The 23,254-nt window shown below is 38.5% G+C and overlaps 1 protein-coding gene across 1 annotated transcript in view; it reads right to left on the bottom strand.

Annotated features, from left to right (window-relative positions):
- LOC141738361 (lipoxygenase homology domain-containing protein 1-like) overlaps nt 1–23,254 on the bottom strand; it is a 179,590-nt gene that overhangs the window by 82,052 nt on the left and 74,284 nt on the right. The window contains exons 24-29 of the mRNA XM_074573557.1: nt 21,641–21,866; nt 11,369–11,523; nt 10,639–10,717; nt 7,553–7,634; nt 5,368–5,423; nt 5,085–5,117 (exon numbers count right to left, since the gene is read on the bottom strand). Of these exons, the coding sequence (XP_074429658.1) occupies nt 5,085–5,117; nt 5,368–5,423; nt 7,553–7,634; nt 10,639–10,717; nt 11,369–11,523; nt 21,641–21,866 (631 nt within the window). The remainder of the gene's footprint in view (nt 1–5,084; nt 5,118–5,367; nt 5,424–7,552; nt 7,635–10,638; nt 10,718–11,368; nt 11,524–21,640; nt 21,867–23,254) is intronic.

The raw sequence follows: 23,254 nt of genomic DNA, 5'->3' as shown, positions 1-23,254 counted from the left end.
AACACAGCAGAGGGCAAATGTAGATAATTTTGCATTACTGTGTTTCACAGGTGAACATTGTTGTTTTTTTTCTCTCCGTAATATCCCGATGCTTCAGAGAGAGCAAGCCCCAAGTTAAAAGAAAGCATGGATACATAACTGCCTGTTCCTTGCTCAAAGAGGATTCATGTTTAGAGAAGGTATTTCAGGTAGGGTGATTTGTTTTAATGAATATCCATGATTGTGTTTTTAATGACTATTTCAGAAGAAAGGCTAAGACACGGGTTGGGAGTTTTCCAGGAAATAAATCAGCGGTTAACAGATTTAAGGCCTCTTACCATCTGTGACTGTTTGTTCTCCTACATTTACTTTTAATGCTTCTACAATTTGGTAACCGAGCTAACCCAGACTGACTGCGTTTTCTGTCAGTTCAGCAAATTCATTTAACCTGCTCATGTCAGAATAAGAAAAAAATGTTTTGTCTAATAGTAAATTCACTTAGACAGCCACTTGGTAAGGATGGCTAGACCAGACAGGAGACTGATGCCAAATACCCATTGTGTTCAGTGATTTCTATATCTCTTCTCAAGATATTCTGAAGTCTTCAGTAAGTTCTGAAAATCAGATAGCTGGGCTTGAGTAGATTGTCTTCTGTGTTTCATATGCGTGGCCACATTAAAAGAGACTTTTCCCCTGATACTACTGAACTGCGTTAGCTTCCTTTCAAAGTGACTAGTGTATTCGTGTATTACTGTACTTCTACCGTATGTATAAAGCTACAGTCATTTTCTTTGAGACATCAGTATGACAACTGCTAAAATGAATGGTGGGGGGAAAACAGACTTCTGGGAAAAAAATCTCAGAATTCTTTCTTTTCTAAAATAAGATAACCAAGGATCTGATTTCACATTACAGGAGTGTGTCCAGAGATACATTAGAAGCAGGGGTCTTCTTTCTTACAGAAAGGCTTTTAACCACTAGTTTGGAATCTGAAAGGTGCCTGCAGCAAAACTGCAAAAATCAAACCTGCAATGACTTCTGCACATAGCAAACTGGGCAAGGTAAAACATAAAGTCAGTATTTTGTAATACAGTTCAGAAAACTGAAAAAGGAAGACTTTTTTTTTCTGTTCATAAAATATGAACAATTTATGTGTTTTTAGAGGATTGCCACCATTGTTTTTACAAAACATATTCCATTTTTTTTACTATGGCGGTTTTTGGTCTTAAAACCTAGAATGCCATTCACATGTTGCCTTGAGGCAGAGTGATCAGTCTGCTTATTTTATCTTAGGAAATTCAGCCTCCAACTGGCAATATACACTGTCATTGCTTTTTAGAAGCAGGACCAATCCATTTACAATTTGGGAATTCTGTGGTTAGTCTTACCCCATTAGCAAGGTAGTGAATAATTACCTCACCCCTACTGGCAAGGTAAGGAATAATTTAAAAACAAAGGAAGTCATGGGAGAATTTACTGCACATTTTCTCTTTTCTTATGAATTTTCTATATGCCTTAATACTAACAACCTTGCACAACACAAGAAGAGCCAACCTAGAAATATCTATTAACTGAACTCCATTCCTCAATGTTGAACTGTATTTTATCCTCCGCCCACAAAAGCCCACAATACCACAGACACCTGACAGGAATCACATTACAGGAACCCATCTCCTTTTAATTGACTGCGGTGTGGACAACATTGGAATATACTGTGTCTTGTCTCCTTGCTTTGAGAGAAAATCTTTTACTATGTGCTATTACAGTCTCCACCTATTTTGAAGCAGAAAGGCTAAAGAGAAAATGGAAGGTGGAAGTCGTAAAATTTCCCCGCAATGTAGGAAACATTTAGAAAGCAATGTATAGTCCCATTCTCCCTCAAAACAACTTCATCACTTGAGAGCTGAGAGCAGCTATCCACCTTCCCTACCAAGGCAACCCCTTCTGTCTTTTTCTCTTGCATCAAACATACAAGTTGGAATCCAGAGAATACAAATAAATCTGTTCCTAGGCTTGATTTTCCAGAGCCTCTCTATAATCTACAGATTTACAAAGGTTGCTGGGAAAATGTGATATGGGCATACTGCATTGTGGCATAATCCATAGACAGCAGCAACGTCCACAGAGATCTGGGATTTATGCTTCATTAAAGCTGGCATAATGCCAGCCTGGCTGAAAAAGGACTGAGAACCCTCAAGTAACCTGCTTAGCAATGATGACTTTCAAACTCTCTTCTTTGGCTAGGTGGTTGAACATCTTACTAGCTTTATCCAAAGAGAATGAGATTTTTGACCTTCAGAGTGACTTACTGCTTTGTTTGTTATCTTTGTTATAGACCTTACCTAAGCACATTGATCTTATTCTGAAAATCACCAAACGCCATTGAATTATGCCAGTCAACTTTTTATGACTTTCCCTGAAGTCCACTTGCAGAGTGCAGCTAGTACAGAATATGACCACATGAATGCATAAAACATCGGCTCTCTAATACCAACATTGTTGTTTGCCTCTTATTCAGTAAATGTATATCATATGGAAGGTTTTTGCTTTCACTGTGAGTGGGACTGCTTATCGCTACTATCTGCTCTACCATGTGAAATCTTTACTGCTACAGCTGCTGGGAGAATTTAAGGCAATTACTTTTTCTTTCAAAACTTTGCATCTCTGGAACTTTCCCTTACCAGCTCTAACCCTGGTACCGTGTCATGATGGACTGACACAGAACCGAGCACAAGGCACCCTTCCAAACCTTTTACGTTTTTTACCCTCCTAGCTCAATCTTTTCACATGCAAGGTCTGTGAGATAACCAGTACAACACCACAAATTAAACCGTGAACAATCCTGAGAGCAGTCTTGCTCATCACCTTTTTTAATAGAATCATAGAATCATAGAATCAGAGAATCACAGAATCACAGAATCTTCATGGTTGGAAAGGACCTTTAAGATCATTGAGTCCAACCAAACAACCTACAATCTCTGCCACTAGAGCATGCCCTGAAGTGCCACATCTAGACGTTTCTTAAATACCTCTAGGGATGGTGACTCAACCACCTCCCTGGGCAGGCGGTTCCAGTGCCTGACCACTCTTTCAGTAAAGTAATTCTTCCCAATATCTAACCTAAACCTCCCCTGCCGCAACTTCAGACCATTTCCTCTGGTCCTGTCATTATTCACCTGGGAGAAGAGGCCAACACCCACCTCTCTCCAACCTCCTTTCAGGTAGTTGCAGAGGGCAATGAGGTCTCCCCTCAGCCTCCTCTTCTCCAAGTTAAACACGCCCAGCTCCCTCAGCCTCTCCTCATATGACCTGGTCTCCAGACCCCTCACCAGCCTGGTAGCTCTCCTCTGGACATGGTCCAGCACTTCAACGTCCCTCTTGTACAGAGGGGCCCAGAACTGAACACAGTACTCGAGGTGAGGCCTCACCAGGGCCGAGTACAGAGGCACGATCACTTCCCTGCTCCTGCTGGCCACGCTATTCCTGATACAAGCCAGAATGCTGTTGGCTTTCTTGGCCACCTGGGCACACTGCTGGCTCATGTTAAGCTGGCCGTCCACCAGCACCCCCAGGTCCTTTTCTGCCGGGCAGCTTTCCAGCCACTCTTCCCCAAGCTTTTACATAAGGCATTAAAGCATGATCTCTCACCTATCTCAGTTCCACACTGGAATCAGCCCCCGGGTAAAGAAAAGCCGTCTAAAGAGCAATTCAAGCTAAGTTGATGCACAGCTAGTTGGCAGAATAGTTCCTAAAAATGTTCTTCTCCTTTGTATCTTTATTTTTCAGAACGTCTGATCTCAACCTAAGAAATCAGCACACACTCTTTGGGTCCTCCTGGAATTCTTGACAGTGTGACGTTTCACAAACTAATTAAGAATAAGCCACTCCTTTCTCCTCATAATCAATATACAGCGTCTAACTGCTCTTGACATGCACAGGCTCTCAGCAGTCTGTGCATCTGTGCCTGCTTATTATAGCACAATAAAGAGTGAAGCTGCACTGGAAAAAAACTTAGATTAGTAGTAAAATCTAGCCTATTTTCTGAACATAAGGTGAAATAGATATTATGGCTGTATCTCTGAACTGCGCACTTAGCAGAATGCAGACTCCAATTCCAAGTCACTCTTGTGAAAATCAAATTTCTCTTGTGGGAAAGCCTTCACCTCCCTGAGTTAATCAGTCTCCTCTTGTCAAAGTTATGTTGCCATGGAACAATAGAGCTGTTGGCTAAACTGTTTGATTGAATGAAAATGATTTAATTTTCACTAAAACTGGAATTAGATCGAGAGATCAGGACTCATCCTACAGAAGGCAAGTGACTCTTTCCAGACCCAAATGGAAACGTTACTTTTTTTACTTTAGTTTCTCCCATGCAGTTACCAGACACAGTTACACAGAATATGCGCTTACAGTTAGATATTCATAAAGATACTTGTGTCAATCTCTTTCTCTTCTCTACCTAGGGAGAAACATCTCAAAACCATTTGAGATGGTATCACAAATTTTAAACACCTGGAGGTACTTGCGTATTACAGTGATGGGCATGACTTTGTAGGTATAAAAATAGGCAGCTGGGTGGGTAGTTTTTTTATTAAGATATTTTAACTAATTCAAACATATTTAGTCAACTGAATGCATATACTCTATTTAGCTTCACTAACAGATTTACAGTTTAGGCCTGCATTATTACTGGCTACTTCAGGAATACCCTGACGGATTTCGACCTGAAAATGCTTCCACTGACACTTCACAACACATTTTTCAACTTGATGATGTTTGCTAGGGGACCTGTCCCCATGTATTAAATGACAGTGACATTGGGATAAACAAAACAACACTTGGATCTCTTCTCACAGGAATTCCTGGCTGGTTTCAGGACAGAATAGTAGAAATAGGAAGAAAATCAGAAATGGTTTATGAGCAGCATGTTTTTCTCAATTACTTATAAAGGCCTAGTTCTTTCTGTAGACAACTGCCAGCCAATTTGTCTTCATTTTCTCTCACAGTTGATAGCTTACATATGCGTATCACATATTGGTTACCTAACACTGATTTGCAGATTAAATTCAAACAGCAAAAACATTGGTGTAGAAAACAACTCTTACCTTTAAGGAACGCCTTCTTTGAACTGCCATCCTCTAAAATACGAATCAAAAAAGAATATATGAACAAGCTTTATTATCACTTAAGTTACAGTCTTATTCATAACAGTTTATGTGCTTTAGGCAATCCTGCTCTAGCAGGGGAGTTGGACTAGATGATCTCTAGAGGTCCCTTCCAACTCTGAAGATTCCGTGATTCCATGATTCCGTCGTTCTTCAGTAATAGCTAGGCATTGAGTATATACTATATTGTTATAACACAAATTTTCTTTAACAAAATACTTACTATTGGCAGTTAGCTCCCTCTCAGTTTTCCCATCATCTTGATATTCACCTAACCATCTTTCATTGCAAAAACAAAAATATTAAGATTAATAGCAATTATCAGTATATTACAAGTAATCCGACAATTACCTTCTCCCTCCAACAGTTTTTTTTATACTTTTTTATAAAATTATGCCTTGATACTACTTCCTAGATTGAATTTTCTTTTATACATTCATCATAGTTGGCCTTATTCGTAGTAGGAGAATTCGGCTCACTGCTCTAGGCAAATAGGAGCTTTCATGGTAGCCATATGAAGTACTATAGCACTATATGAAGTACCTTATATGAAACACTAAGTATTTACAGGATCGGAGACTCAACTGTACGTTTGGGGGGGAGGTTTATATAACCTGCAGTAGTTATATTCATTGTACTTAAAATTATATATAACCCCTGCAAGTCTGGAAGTTTCTGAAGCTTCTGTAGATCTGCGCCAATGAACTGAACTTCTCTTTTACCTTCCTTTTCTTTTATGCTGATGAATTTAAGGATCTTTCCCACAATGTTATTTCACTACAAACACACATCCATTCTCCTTCAGTTGATCCCATTTACTGATATAATAACACTTTACAGCCTTTAACAATCTCACTTCTTTAAAAATAAATAAATTTGTGCTCACTATCAACTTTTATTCTATTGGCTCCATGTTGATGTTGCATTTGCTTAAACCCAGGGGTTCATAATATATCTCGCTTCTTGTATATAACAAATATCTATGAATAAATATCATATGCATGAAGTCTAAACTCCCCCGTATTTCAACTATTGTTGCAATAAATAGCTTGATTAACTTTTGTGAGCTAGTCCTCACTCCCTGCGGAGAAACAAAAGAAAGATCAGTAGCAGTTTCTAAAAATAGAATGTAAACTTTGACACATTGGCAGCACACTTACACTGCAGGCAATGACAGGACTCCTCTAGTTCTATATATAACGCCTCTAATCTTTTTTTCTAAGAGTTTAATCATTTTTTTTTTGACAAGACAGTTTTATAGAGAGACCAAGTATCTTCATTAAGTATCCCTCCCTTTAGAGAAGTCTCACAAAATCTCCTTGTAATTAAAGAAACAATTGTCTCATTTATCTACTCTTCAATAACCATCTTTAATGTACACCAAAACAATTAAAAATCCTAATAGCCAAAAAAAAAGGAAAACTAAACCAAAAACCTCATCATCAGAATAATAGTTCTGAGAGGAGTAAATTTTTGTTAGTTAGTCATTTCCAGGAACCTTGCAAACTGAAACCCTATTTTTTTGTAAACAGGTAGGATTCCTAGAGATGGAGAGCTGTCTTTAATGAACACCTAAATATTTTAAGTCTTTAAGGCACAGTTCCCAAAATAACATGGAAAATATTTCAGCCATGTAACCCAAACTCATGAATTCCGGAAACCGCATACTACAGAACATAATTAGCTTGATCTAAATTACAATTCTTCAAATTATTTCTATTGAATTAAATATACTAATATAGAAGTAACACACACACATCCTTACTTTCATCTATTAGCTTATTTTATGGGTTTTTTTTCTGTTACAGCCATATGATTCAACCAAATGACTGCTAAAAGTTCGGGTTGCAGTTGCCTCGGTTAATAAAGTTTTGGAAAAATAGGCTGCTTAGTAATTGTTAGAACTGAGAAAGTGGAGCGTTTTCCAATTTTGCCCATGTCAGCAAAATTCTAGCAAAATTCTAAATGAAAAGGAAATATTGTAGCTGTCTCTTAGAAGAAAAGTTAAATTTCTTTCTAAAGATTTCCAGGATGTATATAAAGTTTTCAGTGACTGAGACAGAGAAACTGACCAAAATCAATACAACTAGATCTTTACACATAATACTTCTTAAAAGATTAAGAACTGAAAGCTTATTTATCTTCACGCGGTCTCTGTGTAAGTTAGATAAAAGAAAGGTCAATGCACCTTTTCTCCTATGGAACACTTGGTTTTGGTCATTAGGCTATGACTCCTTCCTATACCAAAACTCTGTTCTTTGTCTTAAACAGCAAAACTTTGCATTCCTTGTATGTTGAAAAATTCAGGCATTGCTCATATATCTAGGTTGTGTGCACATGCTTGTTCTGCAATTTTTCCTTAGGTTGCTGGCTGCGTAACAAATTCTTTTTCTCCATGAATGGCATACCTATTACAAGGAAATACAACCTCCTGAGCTTCCTTTCCTTCTTTATGTTTGATGACAATCTTATCCAGGAACCATCCATTGCCTGTGTTGAAATGACAAAAGTTTATCCTGTGAGATAATGCATATTTTTTTTATATATTTAAAGAATTATTTAATGTTAATGTTATGTAATGTCACATTAAGACAGAACTCAGCTAAATAGATAAGATATATTAACAGAACAAAAGCTTTATTATTCTGTGTCTCTCGCAAGAGGTACAATGTTAATGCTTCTCTGCCTTGCTCTGCTTTAAGAGGGGTGGGGTGGGTTTTTTCCTTGCAGTTAAGTATATGCATACATCTGTGAACTGCCAACACCATTCACATCCCGGCCTACATCTTTTGATTCCTTGTGATCAGACACAAGGATGTTGGGATAAATCTGTTTATGCAGTTAACTGAGATCTGTGTGATAGCTGGAAATTTTGGTCCCCTGTGAGTGAAGTTGTTATTGCAAACTCTTACAGCATATTAATTAACAAATCATTAAGACTACTGCTCTCATTTGCTGCAGCCTTGGAGGGGCTTTGTATGTCTAGGTGCCAGTAACTGGGAAAACTCAGGATCCAAGGATCCAGGACCAGCAACTGGATAGACTGAGGGTCTAAGGCCAATTACTGGAGGCCTTATACATCCATACTGTGTATATATATATTATTTTTTTTTCATTGATGGACTGTTATTCTGATCAGCTGGACAGGGTAACTGGATAAGGCCATTGGTGCTGTTTGTGCTTGTGTGAGTGCTGAGTTCCTGTTTTGATCTGCGTGGCTGGCCATGTGTGTACGTATATGTGTTTTATAAATGTGTCTGTGTGTGCGCCTACTGGGAACACGTACTCAGCCTTGCTACTGGTGGGACCATCAGGCATGGAGCTGTGCACCCTTAATTCTGTCGGGCTACTGAATTCATCCTCTCCCTAACAGCAGTAACCACATCCATGCTGATCTCTTGGATCACTTCTGACAACCATCCTAGTCACTGGTACAGTTCTCTGTGAAGCCCTTTCCAAATACCCTGTTCTCATTGTGTCTGCACCACTCACAACTCCTCATATTGCTTATGAGGTTTTTTGCCTGACTCATACCATTATTTATCCGCACATTGTAGCAAAACAGCACCAGGGATGTTTTGGTCAGAAGCAGACAACTGTCCTATTTATTCCCGTGCTCTGCCTCCCTGGCTGCGTCTGAGTCTGGAAGTCCCTAGAAGGCAGTAGTCTCTGTCCCATAGCAAGGGCTTGTCCAGGCAGTGCATGGAGCAGAATGGCATTTCATCTTCAAGACTTCAGGCCCAGGGCACACCAGGACACTCTGCAGGCTTCTTTTGTCACCCTCCCATACCTCAGATGTCTTTCATTGGAAGGAGCCTACTACCCTGGCCAAGGCTCACCAGCAATAAGGCAGGCCACTTTGAAAAAGGCCAAAAAAGATGAAAGGCGCTGCTTGTGTAAATGTACAGGTACGTATGGAAGGTTTCTATGGAGGAGAAGGTTCTTCCAGCAGATAAGACACACCATCTAGTGACTCATACCTGGCCAATGCCAAACCCCTGCTGTCTAGGACAAAATTTATTTTCTTTCATCATTCACATTGGCTGTGGGAGAAGATCTGTGCCCTGCGGTCCAGAAGCCCCAAAGAAAGCATATGTTCCATGATCCTTTCAAGATAGTCTCCAAATCAAGACTAAAGACGTTCTGCCCTATCACTCAGGCAAGTTTTCTATGATTAGAAAAAAGGGCAGCTCCACCTCTAAAGGAACCTTCTTTCCTCCCTCTCAACTGCCAAAAGATTGGGTCTCTAGATGGCCTCTCTCTTGACTCATCACCCTTTTCCAGCTCTCAACCCCCCTAATCACCTCAGGCCAGGCTTATCTGGTGTTACTTTTGGATACAGCTCAGAAGACGTCTGTGAGATCTGTCTGTGCTGAGTACAATGATCAATCATCTTAATTACCAAGGCATAAATTTTGTCATACTTAGAATTCAATCCATTGTCCCGTTTAGACAATCCTCCAAAAACACAGACTCTGAACTCCATTGTCAAAGAACAGCTTAAAACAGCTGAGTCTGGTTGCAGATTTGTAATGCTGATCCTGTGATATGGTTGTGCTGCCTATTCAAGGAGAGATGAAGGAAGAGAGCATGGTATGGCGTCCTGCGGGATAGAGTGAGGGTTGGCTCCACCACACAAAAATACAAGAATCAAGTTTACGTCCCATACCAAGGCCGCACTAATAAGCCTACTTCTGTAATAGTCACAAGTCGGCTCAGAGCCTTAGACAGTACAGTCAGCAAGATGGGTGTTGCTTGAGGCCATTTCAGAACAGAGTAGGGTAAAAGTGCCTTCCTCATCTGGTATCACTGTGGCCCTGAACTGCTTTAAAAATCCTTCTCTTCACTTGGCTTCTTCATAGCCACTAATCTGCAAACATATTTGCAATATCTACATCTTCAGTGCTTTTAAATGCTAGCTTTCTCTTCATTTACATCATTCCAGAGATGCACACCTCAAGAGCCTGTATCAAAAATTTGCCTCATCACAAAACCATCTCTTTTCTTCTGAATGCAATGTCACTTGCTAGAGCAGCTCCATGTTGACTTGCACAGATTAATTAAATAACCAAATCTTCTCCTGTTGCCCAAAGCAGCAAGAACATTATGCTACAGCTACTCAGAATTTGTTTGGTAGTAAAGCAGGTGTTGAATACCTTTAATTCTATTCTGGCCAGTCTCCACTATCTGCCTAATGAAGGATTGTGTGAGCAATGTTTTCATGAGTTTTCTATATGCTAATAAATAGCGCTTTCTTATAATAAACCTGAAAACAAAGAGTGGAATGACAGTATTTGACATTAGACTTATGCCATTTTTGCTGTCCATTACCGCTGTTTTTCACCATCCCATCACAGTGACTAGCCTGCAGAAAGACTTTTTATCACTGCAAGACCTTCTGTCACATTTTGTATGAAGGATGCAATATAAATAAAGTGCATTGTGTTTAAAAAGGACTTGAAAACAGATTGGTCTCTAGGAAGTTAAATCCTACCTGGACCAGCTCCATCATGGCTAATCAGAACTTTCTCCAAGTCTCCCAGTGAGACAGCCTTTATGCAGAAAATATCCATCTGTGGAACCATACAAGGAAAATTATAAAGGTCTTGAACACAGCTATTGCTTTGACTGTTACAGTATAGAATAGTTTATTTTTTCTCTTTTTTTTTTGGCAAAATGAATACAGGTGTCTTCCATTGGTCCTGGCCAGGCAGTGAGGATCTTTTGAATCTTTCTAAGGTGAAAAACACTTTGAAATTACTCCACAGAGACAGCACTTGATTCCTTTGGCATGACACAAGGATCAGTTGCAAAGAATTATTTTGTCATCTCTGTACTACATTACTACATTTTCTAGCTCTGTATGCCTCACCAAGACTGAAAAACATACTTGGGAATAAGGATTTAGAACTTGAGTCTAAAATTCACAGCAATCAGTTTAGGAGAACAAAAATGTTATCATTTTATCTATACATGCAATATAAATAACCAAGAGTGCTCAAATTCTACTACGCAATGGTCTCAGTAAATGATTGATCCAGCAGATAAAAATTATTCCTATGATGCAATTCTGTAAACAATTTTGAATAAAGAAAATACATGAGAAAATGGCAAACTGCTTGAATAAAACTTGTAAATAAAAAGATATTTAGACTTGTTGAAGAAACAGTTTGCTAGCCATAATTTACTCTTATTGATCAGAAGTAGCACTGGTTTTACTTCACCTGTCCATGTCGAAATTTTATATTATTATTCTTAGATCTATGGAGCTTCCTTTTGCCAGCATCTCCTCTTGTTCCAATGAGGTTGATATAAACATTAGCATCTGTTTCGGCACCAAGTTTAGCACCCGTGTATACATGGACCTCATACACCAACACTAGAAGAAGAAAAACCTTAAGATTAACCTTGCAGTTTGCACGTGATTCCAAAGCTTTCCCACCAAAATTTTGCCAGAAGACTGTACTGACTTTCAAGTTTGGAAGCAGCAACAGCTATCCATGCATTTGTCACTTCCAGGTTCAAATCTTGTAATTGTTTGCACTAAGATATGAAAATACCAAGCTTTAAAAAAGGCATTATGCTGAGTATAGCTGTGCGCTGCTCAGCAAAGCAGCTCATCAAGCAAGTGTTCCCTAGTACTCCATTTTCTTCTCTTACTCCCTGTTGAATATTCATGATTTTAGGGCCTAATTTGCAAAGTCTTTCTTGGCAAGTTATCTGGAGCCCACCTAACTGTGCCTAGTCATAGTCTGAAACAATAGCTATATTTCACTGGTACCAAGGCATTTTAACTTCCAGATTTGTGCAAAACAGAATTTTCTGGGTGGTTAACCTTCATTTCATCTTAAAAAGAGAACAGCAATCATGAATCCTGGGGGTTTAGATTTTCACCGCACATACAATGGTGGGCAAGCAGATGAATGGGCTCCCTCATCTAAAAAGTGTACACTCAAGTTGTTTTTGAAGGTTTCAACATTTATCACCAGTGGACGCTAACACTTTTAAAAACAGCTCTGTGTTAAAATATATTTACAACTTTTTAATGCCTCTCCTTCTAGTCTAGACCAAAGTCTTACACACAAAACATATACACTTATCTTCAAAGAGTTATGGAATATAATTCAGAGGTACCGTATTAACATATTTTGCACCATATTATCTTTATAGGTACCCAGATATGTAAACTTCTTTTAAAAAAATATTTGCAGTAATCACATGCTATTATATTTCATTGTAGTTTTTCTTATTACAACTTTTAAAAGAGGTTTCCTGTTTACATCCTAATGGCAATTTTTCCATGCAGTGTTTCTATTCTAATCACAGATGGCCATTTCTGCTGCTATGTAGTAGATCACAGAGGAGACTACTGTTTCACTAATGGGTAATTTTAATAATTCTTGGAAGCAAAGAAAGGTAACAGAAGCCCTAATAAACACAATTAAACACTATATTTAAGAAGGAACTAAGATGAAAACAGAAAAATATAACAAAATTGAAACTGGACAATATTCTACAAAAACTAATTAAAATACTATTACTCTTATACCACCAAATAGCTAGTAGAACATGACATTTTCTTAAATTTTTCATTCACTGGACGCCAAGGCAGCTTATAAAACTCAAACATCATGTCATCCACCATCATTGATCAATAGCTATTTCTGATTCCCAGTGAAGAGCTTAAAAAGTAGTAAAATAATACTGCAAATATTTAAGGGAAAAAAATAGCCCCACATATATTTAAAGATATGAAGGAAGTGTTGATAGATAGACTGTATGCTTAACCAACACTTAGCCTGTGACATAAAATCGATCTCAATAATACACACACACCCCTTCAAAAATTTGTCAGAGGCTTATAAAAACTCGTTTCAAGGTGTTTAGCATAGAAACATCATGATAAAACAAATGGGAGATATGGATGGCAAGTAACAAAGATAAATGGATCTGATAATTAGCATAATTAGGCTATATATCCAAATGACATTTTATATCATAACTCTTAGTGTAATCATAACTGTGTGCAGATTAACAACAGGAGGATATAAGACAAACAAGAAACTGTCCAAAGGACAGAGGGTAAGGGGTTGACAGCAAACTATGAAAGGAAACGCGCAACAAAGCAGAGAGCCACACTGATCATGAAGGGGCAAATTCTTCCAGTGTGTGGAAGGAGAGAGGTCACATTTCCAAAAGAAAACCTAACAATTACATTAATCTATGAGCCGCCATTTGAATAATAGGGCTGGACTGCCCATGGAGCAAGATGCTGCAGATAGATTAGTAACAGCAGGGATATGTCACCATGAAGTCTCCTCCATGCTTTTACATTCTTACTTACGTTCTCAGTTTTGAAAAAGCAAAACATCTGTGGCAGCTAAGGAAAGGGTATAGACTGTTTATGTCATGACTGTTTATATACAAAGATTGGTATCTGCATTACTTACACCTACAAGCAATTTCTCTGATCAAAACTGCAAAATTTAAGTAACTGCAATCACAATGTTAAAGCATATTCAAGGCTTTTTTTTAAGAAGCCCTTTAACAATAAATTATTACAAGAAGAAAATACCAACAAGTTCTTTCATTTCTGGAGGGAGACCAAACCAAATGGATTAAGTACAGGACACACTAGAACAGAGTACGAGATAATTATAACACAACACAAAGATATTAACAGATAAATAAATTACAGTTCATTTTGTAGCACTGTGCATCTCTGTGGTAACCAGAGAGATGATAATGATCTAATCAAATACAGCTTTCTATTGCTACAAGCCTAAATAAATCAGTCTGAAGTAGAAAACATGCACATGTTGAAATGTAAAGAACTGGAAAATATTTTCCATAGCTCCTTGTGTCTATACATCTCTCACCATCTGGAAAACGTTAGGTCTGGCATTTATTTAGGCTACACAATCTTCATTATTTATAAAGGAACCTTCTTAACAAAAAGACCAATTTGTGCTTTATATTTTTGTACAAATTAACAATACGGGCTGCTATATTAGGATAAAAAAATGGAATGCCCATTTCCCTTAACATGAGTATATGTTACAATGCTTCTTATAGAAACCACATAAAAAATTAAGCAACAAAAATACCCTCAAAAACACGCTCTACATGCCTACTTGGAACGTGCCACTATGGAGAAATGCTTGGACATTCATATTGAATAGACTATGGAGGTTAAGCCTTTTCTGTACAAATGGAAACCTAGGCACAGACCAGCTTGAGCGAATGCGACTTTTTCAAACTTTTTCAAGCAGTTCCTCTAGATTGCAGAGCAGCTACAAAAGGTGCTAGTGTTAATGGCTTCTGAGCTACAGATTGCTTAAATATAAGAACAAGAAGAATGATGACGCTCTGTAACAGGTAAGACAAGGGGCAGCAGTAGTTTGATGAACACAGGGCACACATACAACCAAATCTGGAGAACGAACCTACCAGTTGAATGTACTGCTGAGACAGCAAGACTCACCATATGTGAAATTTGCCTGTTTGTAGCTGTTGGTATATTGTTTAAGTTTTTTGAGTATAGAGTAAAATAAAAAGACCCTAGAATATATGTTCAGGCTCTGAGACTCTGGTTTAATTTCCTTTGAGAAACTGACCTACTCTAAGGCTCCCGCTGCTGCCACATCTGAAATGGAGACCTGTTTCACTGCAGTAAGAAAAAGCCATCCCAAGACTCTGAGAATGAGAACTCTATGGCCCAACCCTCTATTCTGTAGTAGTAATTTCATTTTACCATATGCTGATGGAGTGAAACTACACCACCTGAAAACTGGGGTGACAAAGCAGAGGTAGGCCAACAGGCAAAAAAAGCCAAGAAAAAGTTGAAAACTATATAATAAACCCAACCACTGAAGAGAAGTCAGCGAATACTGTTTCAGCATTATGGGGGACCTGTTAGACTCACATCTAGCCATCGGTATGATGTGGGGCACATCAAAGTAATAGAAGAAATATCTTGAAAAATACAATAGCTTTGATAAAGGATATAAAAGGATTAATTAATACAAAATAGCAGGAAAAAAATCTCAGCTAGCACTCACTAAAAAAGAAAATGACCTTTCAGAAAATAAGTGATTGAAATCTTCAAATTGCTAACAGAGTAACTATAGATAAGCTCTATAATCAAACAGAAAACTCTGGGACATTGATGCATGGATGAAACAGCTGAAAAATGGGAGGTAAAATGCCTTCAGACAGAGGTAGGGAGCTTCTAAAAGGGTCCATGAAAGACAGACATTAAAGCAGCATAATGACTATGTTAAAAAAAATGGCATATCAAAAGTATCAGAAATATCAGAAATACTATAGGAGTCATTGAGCAGTCAAGTGTACAATTACCAAACGATGGGATGATGGGATCAAGTATACCCTGATGAAGTGCTGATGGGATCAAGTGTACCCTGACAATGTTTGCTGATGACACCAAACTGACTGGGGAAGCGTACACTTCGGAAAGGAGAGCCATCCTGAAGGAAGACCTGGATAGGTTGGAAGAGTGGGCTAACAAGAACCTTAGGAAGTTCAATGACAACTGTAAGGTCTTGCACCTGGGAAAACATAATCCATGAGTGCAGCAGACTAGGATCTACCTGGCTGGGGAGCAGCTCTGTGGAAAGGGACCTGGGGGACATCAAGCTCAATATGAGTGAAGAGTGTGCTGTGGCATCAACGAAAGCCAACAGGATGCTGGGTTGCATCATCAAGGGTGTCACCAGCACACATAAAGAAGTCATTGTCCCACTCTACTCAGTGCTTCTTCAGGCCACACCTGGAATACTGTGTTCAGTTTTGGTCCCCGCTACACAAAAAAGATGTGGACAGACTGGAAAGGGTCCAGAGAAGGGCCATAAAGATGAGCAAAGGGCTGGGAAGCCTGCCATATGAGGAAAGGCTGAGAGACCTGGGTTTGTTCAGCCTTGAGAAAAGAAGGCTTGGGGGAGACCTTATCACCATGTTCCAATATTAAAAGCGTGGCTACAAAGAAGACGGAGGCTCCCCTTTTTGCAAGGAGTCACATGGAAAAGATGAGGTGTAATGGGTACAAGTTACTCCAGGGGAGATTGCAATTGGACCTAAGAGGAAAATTTTTCACAATGAGAACAATCAGCCATTGGAATAATCTCCCCAGGGAAGTGGTGGATTCTCCAACATTGGTCACTTTTAAGATTCAGCTGGACAGGGTGCTGGGCCATCTTGTCTATACTGTGTTTTTGCCAAGAAAGGCTGGACCAGATGACCCTTGAGGTCCCTTCCAACCTGGAATTCTATGATTCTACAATTCAAATTTAAACTTGCTCAGTCCACAAAAAAAATGCTACTACTGCTAGCTCTTGAGATATTATCATGAGACTTCAGATGTTTTTTTGAGTCCCAGTTCCCGCTTCTGACATCTATTGGTAACACGAGAACATGAACTACCTGGAATAAATGGGAAGAGAGAAATGAAGTTTTGTTTCTCTAGTTATGATGAAAAGGTAACCTGAGAGCATACCAAGGGCAACAGAAAGCAAGTCAGAGAACCCTTTTTTCTAGACTTTGTATTCTGGGCACCTGAATTAGGGTTTCCAATGCAGAAGGTTGGTATATTCCTGATCATTCACCAGTCGTAAGAGTTAGTTTGGCCCCAATCTGCACGCACAGCATATAATTCTCATTTCCTTGTGAACGAGTAATGTACAGAATTCAGTGACTTATGACATTTTCCTTTGGAAAATATAAACAGTAAGCAAGCATCGCAGGTTCCTTTGCATTAAAGACTAATTCAATATTTTGATATTTTTTGGGAGGAGAAGAACAAAATAATCCTAATAGAATTAAAGAATTTATTGGTGAGAATGAGAAAATGAAAGTTTTCACTGCAGAAATATCAGTCTTTTTCTGCTGACTTAGTATAAACTACTGTCCCGATGTCAGATCTTTTAAGAGTAATTTTACTAAAAGAAAAGTATGGTAATTATTTCAGAATTCTAGTTAAGAGCAGATGAATTCAAGATAAATAGACTTATCACTTATTACTCAAAGTACATTACATAAGCTCCCTCCCCATTACAGCTGTCTGAGCCTAATGACACCGGTGTGCCTACAACAGCACATTAATTTGAATCAAGAAACTGAATCCCCTGGTTGGCCGTCCTTACTTCTTTCTGGTTTTGCAGCATGAAGTTGTTTTAGAGCAAAAAACTAGATTACTTCTGGATTAAACTAAACCAGAGGATATGTTCCAGGAACACAATGACGACGATCTTTCCGCAAATTGGCAGTCAGTCCGTGGGAACAGACTACAACAGGCCCGGAGTAACATCTCCCTAAACGCCCATAATGAGGACACTGGACCCTTAGCTCATCGGATTTTTAGCACCAACCGCTTCACTGAGCAAATCCACTCCCATCAGGCTGCTAGTGTAAACCGACAAACTGGCCAAAGAACACAAAACCTAGAGTGATATACAACACTAAAACTGATAAAACTGTTTCTATTCAGTCCTCCCTTAATGATAGCGATCCAAGATATTAGAACAGTATTACACAGCACTGCTCCACGTTCTGCCTTTTTTCCATATGACGTGCCTGCTTGAATGAAATGGTTATTTTGGCTTGATTTGTTAAGCAGCAAGATTGAATCTCTGTCACGTGGTTTTATCACTTGGTATTTACTACCCAGGTTGCACAAATAGCATTTGGCATTTTGCCATGATGGAAGGGTAAAGATACAGATTGGTGGAGCGTTAAGGCTAAAAGGCAACAATTTCTTAATGGATGATAGTGGTTAAGAGGCACTATCTTCCTCACAAGTGGTGCATATATTATTTGAGAAGGCATAAATACTAAAACACTATCAGGTGAAGACAGCTCAATTAGAATTACAGTTCTCAGGCTTTCTAATCGCTAATTCCATTTACTCCTTCTATTTGGAGCAATATTCTAAAAAATATATGGGAATATTCTTCATAACACGTAAGAAAACGATCAGCTTTGAAAAAACATGCTGACTAATCAATTTTATAATAGGAAAGAGAAGCTTGACTATTTAACTAAGTGGTTGGTGCCTCCTGAGTGATTAAATAAAGATGCAAATTTTGTAGAGATAATGCTTGAGTCATTACTATTTGCTTTGGTCATCTTTTGCACTATTTCAGTCAGTGGGCACATTCTAACCGTTCTGTATTTGCCAGCACATTTCTCCAAGCGGAAAAGAAATCGAAATCTTTTCAGCTGGAATTTTCCCTGCCTCAGCCTTAGTATTTGTCTTTTATCTGGAATCAGTAAAGTTATTCCTTCAATTATGTGTCCCAGAACAGGACGGAATTCACCATTTATATTCTCATTTGAAGTTTATGTTCACCTAAACAGAACAGTAAGAAAATTCGACACTTCTTTTATCATGCATCCCTTTAGGGCAAAACTTCAGCCATATCTGAAGACAATCCATGTAAGGTTGTGTGATAAAGGTCTTCTGCACACTCACAAAGGAGCACAGACAGACATTGGCAGGGGGGAGCCCAAATAACACCCTGCTCTGGTTTCTCCCAGGCCCATCACAGGAGCCATCGTACATCTCCACAAGCACCGGGACACAAGGGCAGGTGGGAACTCATTTCAAGGACTCAGAGGAAGGGACACTCTCTCCCAGTCCCTGCAGGTCTGTCCCAGGAGAGTCTCAGTCCCAGTGTCCAGGCATGAAACTCACCATGGTGAGTCAATTCTGGAGTATTTATCGTACTGCTGGGGTTTGCTGGAAAACATAATTTCCAATGTCTGTCACTTGTAAAATAGTTGAACAATTTTTCCTTGATTTTGTGCATCACAATGTAACTAGGGGATGAAACCAAATCAAACCAGCAACAAATAAACAATCCAGTACTTGTAAAGTCTGATAAACTAAAAATATCTGGAACTGCCAGAAAAAAATGAGACTGGGTAGAAGAATCACATAAAAAAAAAATGGGCTGGAGCAGAACTCCAGGGATCATCCAGTTCAACAGCATGCTCAATTCAGGGACAACTTCAAAGACAGGTCAGGTGAAGTTTTTTAAATCTCCAGGGCCAGAAAAGCAAAAGAGAAGATGGAATAGGAAGACAAAAAGGAGGGGGAAATGGGGAAAAACAAAAAAATAAGGGAAGACAAGGGCAGACATACATTGGAGGCATAAGAAACCTTAGTTATGTATGGAATTTGACACTAGTGTGATGGAGAGATTGAGAAAGAACTGAAAGTATCACTTGGAGTAGGAGACCAGTAAGTGTCCAGCTTTTTGAAGTGGCTAAGGGACAGTCAGAAAAACTAAAGGGGATTACTAAGGTGAGAAATTTGGATGGAAAAGAAGGGATTTTAGAGTGGAAGGTAAAGAAAAACTGACAGAAAGAGGAAATAACTTAGGATTTGAAGAAGATATAGGAAAGAAAGACAAGGAATCAACAGTCAGCTCCAGTGTTTTGGGTCCCTATTAGGTGCATAGTAGAGTTTGGCTGGAGGAAGGGAGAAAAAGGATAAAGAAAAAAATTACCCTTTCTTCTAAGAGAAAAGTTGAGCAATAAAGTAAGTGTTAAAGAACAGCAATTAAAAAAAGAGTGCCTTCTGAGCTTAGTTTATATTTGTTCATTTTGTTTAAAGTTTCCAGCACATCACTGTTATAGTTAGGCAAATTCAATACCACTAGAAGATACCAGATCAAATTGAAAGTACAGGATACAAATTACTAAATCATATCAGACTATCGTTAAGTAATAAGTAGTACATCGTTTGGTCTACTGGAGAAAGTGACTTGATGTGGTTTGTCCAGTACTTGTAAGCAATTATCTTTTAAATGGGAAATGCAAATGGATAGTGTTTCATTTGCTTGTCCTTGAGAAACTAAATAGGAAATCCTTGGGAGGCCTTGTTGAGTTTATACTGATGTTCAATTTAAATGTGCCTAAAATCAATAATTAATTTGTAAAACTTACAATTTCAGGAAATTTGCAAATCCTTTGTAATGTATCTTTTCTTACAACCTTGAGACATATATTTTAATAAAGATAATGTTTCTGCAAAAGCAAGAAAAGATGCAGTAATATAATAATTATAAAGCAAATAAATGTGCTGTTTTAAACATATTCCCAGCCTTTCACAGAACTGACTTGATTTTTCACATACAAGTACATACCACCTACCAGAATATCAGTACTTTTCTATGAATGGGTATTTCAGACTGCATAATGCAGATTTGAGTTATTGATGTTGAATTAATCATTCATACAATTTAATTGTCTTCTGCACTATTTTTCTATTGCACTAGTATATGATACTTATGCCACTGTAAGAAGTGGCATATAGTACTGTCATCAGTTACTGACCACAGGGCTTGGTTTATCCTGATCAGTTGCAGTTTTTGAAGTCTCATACCGAAGTCACTAAATACTCTGCAGAATAATTTAAAAAAAAAAGAGCAGAGAGGAAATGTGAACTGGCACATATGTGTTTCTCAGCATCTTCTGGCCTCTGTAATAGAGATTTGGCCTCTATAACAGAGAACCCTTTGTCCATAAAACCCATGGAAAACATTCACACATCACCAGCCATGATGTTTTTTTCAGAGAATTATATTCTTTTGAGTTGAGGCTTTTCACTTGTTTGATATTTTCTTTAGAAATTATTTGATTGTCATTAAGTGCATGATGACCCTTTTTCATGTTGAATCAATGATTCCTTGCAATATTCACTGCCTTATTTTGAATACGGTTTGCCTGAATGATAGCACCTATCTATATAAGACCTACCGCTGTCAGACAGTATTGTCTATCATCAGCTGCATCATTGTCATTCTGTTAATGTAAAAAGAATTCTATAAAAAAGCCCATTGTGCTAAATTATTTTACTGGTTCCCTGTTCCTTTGTAGATGCCCAGGACTTTTTAAAAAATAACTTTATATGATGGGCTATTCCCCGCTTCACTTGAAGAGAACAAAGTGCATCAAACATGTGATAAACTTTGAAGTACCAAAGTGCCACCCTGCAGCTCGCAATTTCTATATGAATGGCTGTGACTTGAGTCTGATTTGTAAAACACATGTGTGATGATTCAGATCATCAATTTCTCATAAAGAATATTTTATGCAGTGTAAGAAAGGATGATATCAAACTTGCTAAAAAGAGCTGGATGTCACATGGTATTATATACCTTGATAATGCCTTGACGTCCTGCATGATGTGTTTCTCTAAAGACCAGTATTTGCCAGTGATTTAGGTGCACTATGAGAGATTAAGAATTTTATAGGGGTAAGATGCCATGGCCACAACTATTATTCTGATTTCGGGGAGAAAAGGAGTGGGGTAAAATGATGACTTCCTACTTCCGTGGAACTAGACAGTATGTGGAAGGGACTGTTTTCATCGTTACATTGACTTCGGGGCAGTCTGCCCTGGAAGAAGCTTGAAAAGCTGTCATATACTCAGGATATGGCTAGTCAACACACGATCTAAAATACTGAGCACGTACATGGCAAAAGATCCTTTGTGGGATTTCTTATTGCCACTTCTGTCCACGTATCACCTTCACCCTTGTCTTCTGCAAGCCAGCACTCTATGGGTAGACAAATCTCTTCATCAGAAAGAGGGACTACTCTTTCAAGTCTGACTTCCTCTAGGTACCAACTGGGATCATTTCCAGTGTTGTCGTGGCCAATGCGGATTTTATATAGCTGCCCGAGATCTCTGAGATTAATCTGTAATGACAAAAAGAAAAAAAATCCCAGATTTTAGTAACGAATTATAATATTGTCTTTTAGCAATCCTTCTTACACTGGGCATGCAAGCTAAATGTGCTGTGCACATGACCTAGAGTAACAGGGTTTTTTAGAAAATGAAGCCTTAATATACAATGAATCCCAGAGCAGTGAAGCAAAAGCATATGGAGTAGTCTGCAAGCGTGATTTTATTGACTTCAGTACCATATTATTTAAAGTGACTAAAGGGCTCAAACAATTCAGTCTGGTTTTAGATCTCTTGACAGAATCCAGTTTGTAGTGTTAAAATGTAAATCTTTCTTTCTAGACAGATACTTTAACAAACAGAAGTACCTTCAGTCATTGCTGCATGAAATAATATATTTTGCAGTCCATACAGTTACCATCAGAAGAGCCCTATTAACTATTCCTACCACTTATCAGTCTGCTATGGCCCACTTTTCTCTTTGTCTTCTATTTTTATGTGCATTGGTGTCAGGGTTAACTGTTTCTTAAGTGCTGACACCACACTGCAGCAAATTTAAACAATAAAACATGACTATGTCACACTGAATACTGCAGCCCTGAAATAAGAGCCACTTTGTTTTGGGCTGCAGAAGTTTTTTAAGCAGTGCTGATGGCAGGAACCTAAGCACAAAAGCAGGGTTAACCACTCTCATTTTCAGTGATGTGTTTGAAAGCTCATGGTATCGGGAAAAAATTACAGAGGAAAAAAGAACAAAAAAATAGTTGTTTCTTTTACCATTATACCAATTCTGTACTGTTTCGTATCAAAACAAAAAGCAAACATACAAAAACTGGATTGATACACAATTAACACCAACATTGCCCCAGCAGTCCGAATCACCAAAAATTATGAGCTAAGATTTGTGTTTGGAGGTCTGTTGGGTCTGTTCCGAAAGGCAATATTAATAAGTCTGCCCCGGAGTGAGAGCTTCCCCTTCAATGTTTTTTGCTAAGGAAGACAACAAGGCAATGCTCCTTTTGTCTGTGGAGCTGGTAAATGTCCAAGACACTAGAGCTTTATCCCTTTCACTCTTTTGTTGAAATGTTTTCCTAAGCAATGACATAGGTTAGTGTGATACTGACATTTCTTGGAGGATGAGGACCATCACAGAAGAGAGTCTTGCAGCCCTAATTGATAAGCATTTCCTTGCATCCCTGGGGCAAGCCTGGCACAATTCAGTCTCATGGGACGATATCATGGCACATATGCTAGTGGTATAAAGTCTGAATAAAGTCACACTTACGGCCAAAGCGGTAGGTTTTCCTATATTAAAACAGTATGTTAAAGTAAGAGGTGCTAACTAAAGGTATAGTTATAACATTAACGCAATGAAACCATGTGCATCAAAAATATGGTGCTA

The sequence above is a fragment of the Larus michahellis genome, chromosome 2 (assembly GCF_964199755.1).
Source record: "Larus michahellis chromosome 2, bLarMic1.1, whole genome shotgun sequence".
Lineage (NCBI taxonomy): Eukaryota > Metazoa > Chordata > Aves > Charadriiformes > Laridae > Larus > Larus michahellis.
Note: the sequence above shows the minus strand (reverse complement) of the source record. Positions and strands in the feature narration are given on the sequence as shown.